General features: G+C 44.9%; 1 protein-coding gene across 1 annotated transcript in view; it reads left to right on the top strand.

Annotated features, from left to right (window-relative positions):
* Window positions 1–406: 406 nt before the first annotated feature.
* PSAT1 (phosphoserine aminotransferase 1) overlaps window positions 407–7,483 on the top strand; it is a 31,912-nt gene continuing 24,835 nt past the window's right edge. Inside the window, exons 1-3 of the mRNA XM_010364451.1 lie at window positions 407–602; window positions 3,950–4,010; window positions 5,467–5,536. Of these exons, the coding sequence (XP_010362753.1) occupies window positions 408–602; window positions 3,950–4,010; window positions 5,467–5,536 (326 nt within the window). The 5' untranslated portion in view covers window position 407. The remainder of the gene's footprint in view (window positions 603–3,949; window positions 4,011–5,466; window positions 5,537–7,483) is intronic.

The following is a 7,483-nucleotide window of genomic DNA, read 5'->3' as shown; positions in this document are numbered from 1 at the left end:
TTCTGGAACAAATACATCACAGCCCAAACTGGGGGCTGGTGGTGGAGAGGTGGGTGGATGGGGGCGACAAATCTGTTCGGCAACTGCCCTTTCGGCCAAGAGAGAGGAGCTGGGGTCCTCTGGGGTTGGAGGACTGGAACGGGCCTGACTGAGGGCTCAAGGGGCGAAGGCAGGTTGGCAGGGGCAGCCTCTTCCCGCCGCCTACAATCCTCGGGCGGGCGCGCAGCCGAACCGGCTCTGCTGGCTGGCGCAATCTCGCGCGCTCCTTGCATTAATCAAAAATGGGGGTTGAAACAGTAAACGGGAGGAGGAGCAACTGCTCGGACTCGGTTCAGAAGCGCGACCAATGGGGATGCGAGCTCCTTCGCGCGAACCAATCAGCGCAGGGCCTGCGACAGCGCCGGCCAATGGGGCGCCGACTCGGCCCTGGAACAGGGCAGGGTTGCGGAGCCGGCTGCAGACTCTCACCGCGGCGGTGGGGCACGCTAGCAGTTCACGCGTTCGGTCCTTCTTGGCTGACTCGCCGCTCTAGCCGCCGCACCATGGACGCCCCGAGGCAGGTGGTCAACTTTGGGCCTGGTCCCGCCAAGCTGCCGCACTCAGTAAGTCCCCGCGAGCGGGCGCCGGGAGTGAGGTTCAGGCGGGAGCACTCGCGCGGGTGGGTTTGCATCCCTGCGTGTGGCACTCGGATTCTCGCTCCCCGCCTTGAGTCCCCTAGGCGCTTTGCATCAGCATGCACAGCGGCATCAGCAGCTCTGGCAAGCGGGCTTCGGCAAGAATGCAGTTGGTGAGGAAGCTCAGCGAGGCGTGCCGGTGCAGCTGCCCATGGCCCAGACTGCTGATGCGAGGCAGTGCACGACTTAGCTGGCCGGGGCCTGCTGCCCCGCCGGTGCCGCGCACCTGCAGACTCCCGGGCTGTGCCATCTCCTGGGCCGGGCCGGGCCGGGCCGGGGGCTGGGGCGGGGCGGAAAAGAAAAAGCTCTGATCTCTTCGTTCGCCTCGCGCACTTGTGCGGCGAGCCCGGGCAGTGTGATGCCCGAGCGGATGCATGAATGGACATAGTGTGAATGAGTGATGAATGGAAATGAACCGATGACAGGTTTTGCATATTGCAGTGGATCACGTTAGCTGAAAGGGGTTGCAAACTTAAAGGTCCGCGTGTGGGTGCCCCCCGACCCCCTACACCAGTGTTTGCTTTAGCGAGCACTTAGGAACACTGCTTTTCAGAAATGTAAATTTGAAAACCTTCAGTCCAACTTTCCCCTCCTTGTCCCCCGTAGAACCTACCCTTTGCTAAAGCCTTTATCCCCACCCCTCTGCTTTTTTTAACCTGCTTGTCCCCTAAAGGCGTTCGAGTATTCGAACTCTGGTGGGCTTTGGGCTGCTTAACCCAATTATCTGTTCATTTGGTTCTGGAGTAAACCGAATGATTGAATTCTCCCCCGGGCCACAATCAGATCTTGCTAGTGGAACTCACTCTCTGCCTTCCCAGGCCCCAGCCTGGCTCCTCCCCTCCCCCGCCAAACCCACCGTCCCCAGCCCCACCCGCAATGAAGAAGGCAAAGTCTCTGATGTGCCTTGAGCTCATTGTCAGGCGGCTGCCACTGCTGTTAGATTTTTATTTTTCTAACCAGGATAGAGCTGATAATATGTTAGAGCAGCATGGGGCATAGCCAAGTATTTTACAATTATCAATTGTTGAGCAGAGTAGAAATCTCCCCGGCACAGAGCCTCCTCTGTGTTGTGGTAAGAATAGAGAATCCACTTTTAAAGGGGAAAGCACGTCTTGCTTTTCTAGGGGCAGCGCTCACAGTAGCTGAGAGGACAGGGCTTGTTTTTTCTCAGTGATTACAGTTCATTTTAGGCGAGATTCCCTGCTCCAGCTGTAGAAATGTTTCCTGTAGCCTCCTCCTTCAACCCTCCCCCCCATGCTTTGGAGTGTTCCCAATATTTGTTCCGTAGGTAATTCGTTATTAATTTATTGCTATAATTGTAATGGCAGTTGTCATCAGTAATACAATTATTTATTATTAATTTTTCTGGGAGGATTTTTTGTCCTTGGATTGCATGTAACCTGGGAGGTAGGAGGGCGAAGGGCGGGCAGATGTTGCTTTTTATGTGTTTCCTTGATTTAGTTGAATTGTAAAGATTAGAGAAGCTTTCAAACTTTTTTTGACTGTAAACTACGATGAAAAACGTGTTTACAAAATGACAAAGTATACACATTGAATTGTAACAAAAATAAATGCCTTATGAAATGATGAGTAGCCTAATTACCTGTGACATACACTATTTTGTATTCTATCCTGCTCTAGTCTGTTCTGTTTCATTTAAAAAGTTAGTCGTGAGCTGGGTGTGGTGGCGCAAGCCTGTAATCTAAGCAACTCAGGAGGCTAAGGTGGGAGGATCTCTTGAGCCCAGGAGTTTGAGGCTGTAGTGAGCTGTGATTGTCCCACTTCATTCCAGGCTGGGTGACAGAGCAAAACCCTGTCTCTTAACAACAGCAAAAGAAAAATTGGTTGTGATCCACAAGAGCAATGCATTCTTCAACTGGAAAAAAAAAAAAAAAAAAAAAAAACAATTGGATTAGGAAGGTGTAATTTTTGTGTAGGAGTCTTTAAAACTCTTTGTAATTATTTTGGTTATAAACTTTTATAGAACTGTTTTCAACGAATGCTGTCTATAAGAAAGATACAGCCTCAGAGCAAGTTCAAAGATTATTCACAGATGAATGTTTCTCTTTACTTAAAGGAAAGATTCACTCTAGTTTATTTGATCAGCTAGTGTTAACAAGCATCCAGCATTTCAGAAAACAATAACACATTCTTAGACCCAGTCGTCAAGGCAGTCTTTTTTTAAATCTAACTCTTTTTTTTGTTTTTTTTTGAGACGGAGTCTCGCTGTGTTACGAGGCTGGAGCGCAGTGGCGTGATCTCGGCTCACTGAAACCTCCACCTCCTGGGTTCCAGCGATTCTTCTGCCTCAGCCCGAGTAGCTAGGATTACAGGCACCCGCCACCACGCCCAGCTAATTTTTGTATTTTTAGTAGAGATGGGGTTTCACCATGTTGGCCAGGATGGTCTCAATCTCTTGACCTCGTGATCCGCCCGCCTCGGCCTCCCAAAGTGCTGGGATTACAGGTGTGAGCCACCGCGCCCGGCTTTGTCTAATTCTTTATTGTTAAAATACTGTTTTTTGAGTCAAGTTGCAATCCAGTTTAAGTTATAGCTGTGTTTTAATGATGCCCTCCTTAGCAAGCATCTTAAAAAAAAGTGCCTCCTATTTGTAGACTTTCTCTGGTTGCTTTTGCACTTACTGTATGTTCATTTTTAAAGCTTTTCTTTTTCTCTTTATTTTTTATTATGGGATTCCTCACATACACAAAGATAAAAGTAGTGTAATGAACCTCCAAGGACCCATCTCTGAGACTCAGTGACTATCAACATTGTGCCAGTCTTGTTGCAGCACCCTGGGACAAATCTTATTCACAGCAGGCTCTTCCTTCTTCCTGCCCACGCCACGCTTCCCAGTCTAGCACCTTAGACCGAAAGACATCGGAAAATTGAGTTACCTGTGTAATCTGGACACAATTGTTTTCATTGTTGTCCCTTTAACCCAGAACGTTATGCATTCTGTACTTTAGCTTTCGGGGAGTGGTGAATGAGATTTGTGAAGGCGACATTTTCTAGGGGATTGGTAAATTCAGGACTTTGGAAAAAGTGTATCAACATCAGTTACATTGCCTAATTTCATGCTTACCTTGTGTGTAAGTTGCATCATCGCTGGCTTTGTGGACATGGGGAGGAAGGGGACTGGCTGTGGGTGGGGACGGATGCCTGGGGACCTCCCTGTAGACCTTTCCTCGTCCCCTCCTCAGGTTTGTATGTGCAGAGGGAAAGCCGTGTAGAGCATATTGAAATAACCTTATTTTCCTTTATTTTTTTTCTAGGTGTTGTTAGAGATGCAAAAGGAGTTATTAGACTACAAAGGAGTTGGCATTAGTGTTCTTGGTAAGATTTACTTTTGAATTATGTGAATGTCCAGGTTTCAAAGGAAGCTTTTTTTTTTTTTTTTTTTTTTTTTTTTTTTAAGAGGCATGGTCCTCCTCTGTCACCCAGGCTGGAGTGCAATGGCGTGATCATAGTTCACTGCAGCCTTCAACTCCTGGGCTCAAGTGACCCTCCTGCCTCAGCCTCCTGAGTAGCTAGGACTATAGGTACATGTCACCATACCGGGCTAATTTTTTAAAAATGTTTAAAATATTGGCCAGGCGCGGTGGCTCAAGCCTGTAATCCCAGCACTTTGGGAGGCCGAGACGGGTGGATCACGAGGTCAGGAGATCGAGACCATCCTGGCTAACACGGTGAAACCCCGTCTCTACTAAAAATACAAAAAAAAAAAAAAATGTTTAAAATATTTTTTAAAGATCTCATGAGATGGGATCTCACTTTGTGGCCCAGGCTGATCTCAAACTCATGGCCTCAAGCAATTCTCCCACATTGGCCTCCCAAAGTTTTGAAATTACAGGCTTGAGCCACTGAGCCCTGGCCCAAAGGGAACTAATTTAAATGCATCAAATATAGAATTACAGGGCCTACAGGGTCTTCCTACAGGCCTTTATAGATACACTTTTAAACTTTAATAGCTTGGGTTGCATGTTTGATAGAAACCATTTTGAAAATAGCATAAATGCTGGTGAGAGGCTCTGACATCTCAGTTTACCCTGTCATAATTGGTTTTGCTAATCATAGGATCTAGGATCAGAAGGTACTGTATATTTGCGTAATATTGCCTCCAAACATTTATAATATTGCTTTACATTTAATTTACAGTTTTTATTGTACTTAAATACAACCTCATTAAAGTTTAAAAGTACACAAGCCTTTTATGAGGACCTCGAACACTGATAATCTTATTAAGTTTCCCCTATATTTTTGGGGAAGAGGACCTCTGCATTCTAAAACTTATTTTCTTTTATTTTTAGTAGTTCTGAAGACTGCATGGTATTAAGAGACCATAGGGTTAACTGTATTGCTTATTTCTGTTAAATTTTGTTCCTGTTGGTTTGGGACCTATACTTAGATTTCTGTGAAGAGAGATGACAGCGTGGAATTTTGTGCTCTAGACCTAAAGCAACTGTTGGACATGATTCCTGTTTGTGAGAAAGAGATTGTAAGAAGAATCACAGAGAGCATCATGGAGTGATGAATTAACAAATAGCTTGCTCAATGAATGTACCATTTGAAAAATCCTTCTGCTATGATGATAAAGCTAAATGTTTGCAATTTGAAAATCAGTGTGGATGGTACCCTAAACTGAGTGAGCCTTGGCCCACAATGTGAATGCAGAATAACTGAAATTTCCCTGTATTGTTGTTTACTTGCAAATATCATAGGTATTTCTGTTCACTTGATTTTGAACTGGCATTTTTGTTGTTGTTGTTTTTGTTTATCTTTCCTTTCACAGAAATGAGTCACAGGTCATCAGATTTTGCCAAGATTATTAACAATACAGAGACTCTTGTGCGGGAATTGCTGTAAGTTTAAAAAAGACCAAATTCTGTTACTTTTGTTAGATACTTCCTAAACCCGGGTGTCTTCCATTATCTTCTACACTCTATTGTTTGTTCAGAATATTTCATAATTTAAAAGAATCCTTTTAAGATTCTAACTATTAGTACATAATGCTTTTTACTTGTTCCCCATTCTGTTTGTATGTTTTTGTTTTTATTTTATGTGATATTTCCAAAGATTTGAAGTCACTGTATCTAGGGAAGATTTTTCAGCACTGTGGCAGTTAAACTGGCATGAAAGAGATAAAAATGACAAAGAAATGGTCATCTTTGTCAGCATAATTGACTATAAACTAGTTCAGTTGTTCTCGAAGTTTGAGTTTCATACCATCAGAGTCACCTGGTTAGTGGGGAGTATTAAAAAATTCAAGTGGGGCCAGGCACAGTGGCTCACGCCTATAATCCCAGCACTTTGGGAGGCTGAGGCGGGTGGATCACGAGGCCGGGAGATGGAGACCATCCTGGCTAACATGGTGAAACCCCATCTACTAAAAAAAAAAAAAAAATTAGCTGGGCATGGTGGCACACACGTGTAATCCCAGCTATTTAGGAGGCTGAGGCAGGAGAATCGCTTGAACCAGGGAGGCGGAGGTTGCAGTGAGCTGAGACCACGTCACTGCCCTCCAGCTTGGGTGACAAAGCGAGACTCCATCTCAAAAAAAAAAAAAAAAAAAGGAAAATGAAGTGGCGGGCACCACTTAGTCCTGCTGAATCAGAATCTCCGGAGAGACTTGTTTTTAACAGGCTCTTTGGGTAATTGTAAGAGTTCTGAACTCTAGGAACTGCTGCCTAGACGAAATCTCCTGGGTTATCTGCACTGCCTTTCCTATCCAGAGGACGCCTTATTCTTAAATAGATTGCTATTTAAAGGAGAGATTTTTATATATTATATAAACATGTTCATATAACATGTTTATGTTCACATAAACCTACAAATATGGCAAGTTTGAAAGCATACCATTTTTTTTTTCCTGTTCACAAAAATAATGCACATTTATGGTAGAAAGTTTAGGAAAAACATTGTAGCTCACAACTCAACTGGAATTAACTTTAACCCCACTAATCAGGGATAATCACTAATATGTTAGGACCCATTCTTGCGTTATTACATTAACAAAATTTGAATTATACTTATTTCAAGTTTTTCAAATTGCTTGATAAAGTGATTCAGATGGGGCAGGCTGGGTGGGATTTCTGTGAGGAGCAGCAGACGCTGATTGCAGTGTGAATGTTCAGAGCTGGTAGCCATCTGCTTGGCCTCTCCCATCCGTTGGCCTGCTGAGTATCATGTCACATTCATAGGACAATCCTGTCCTTCATGGAGTGGGTATTTGGAATATTAGCCTGAAGAGAGATGGCATTTGACCACATGGCTATGAACTTCCTCTGACCGGGGTCCCAGTTCAATTTAAGGGCCTATCTTTTCTTCTCCTAACCTGGTTCCTACCTTGTATACCTGTACCTAGACCTCGGCCTGGTTTCCTTCCATCTAATTCTTGGCCTTGTTAACCGCCCTGCATCTGAATAATGTGAACCTGGAACTCTCTTGGGTTATCAGTCTTCCCAGCTGCTGAGAACCTCATGGCTAGACTCTCCTAAGACCTGCTGGTTGCTTGCTATCCTACTAAGCACTGAATGTAGGTCATGCATCTTTCAGGACAAGATATTTACACACCTACCACCCCATTCCCCAAGACCCTGCCACGTTGCCTTGCCCTTTATCAATTTACCTCTATATCTTTGCTGGAGCTCTGTTCCCTGGCCATCTGGCTTCTGTACACCTATTCCCAGGCTCTGACCTTACTCAAAGGCTTGGGTCCAGTTTCCATAGCCTTGTCCTTTTGGAGCTGGGCTTATTTCTACTGCCTGCAGCCATTCTCATCGTTATCTTAATTTTTCATCCTGGAGTCA

Source organism: Rhinopithecus roxellana, chromosome 16, assembly GCF_007565055.1.
Source record: "Rhinopithecus roxellana isolate Shanxi Qingling chromosome 16, ASM756505v1, whole genome shotgun sequence".
Classification (NCBI taxonomy): Eukaryota; Metazoa; Chordata; class Mammalia; order Primates; family Cercopithecidae; genus Rhinopithecus; species Rhinopithecus roxellana.
The sequence above is the reverse complement of the archived record's forward strand: the minus strand, read 5'-3'. Positions and strand labels throughout refer to the sequence as shown.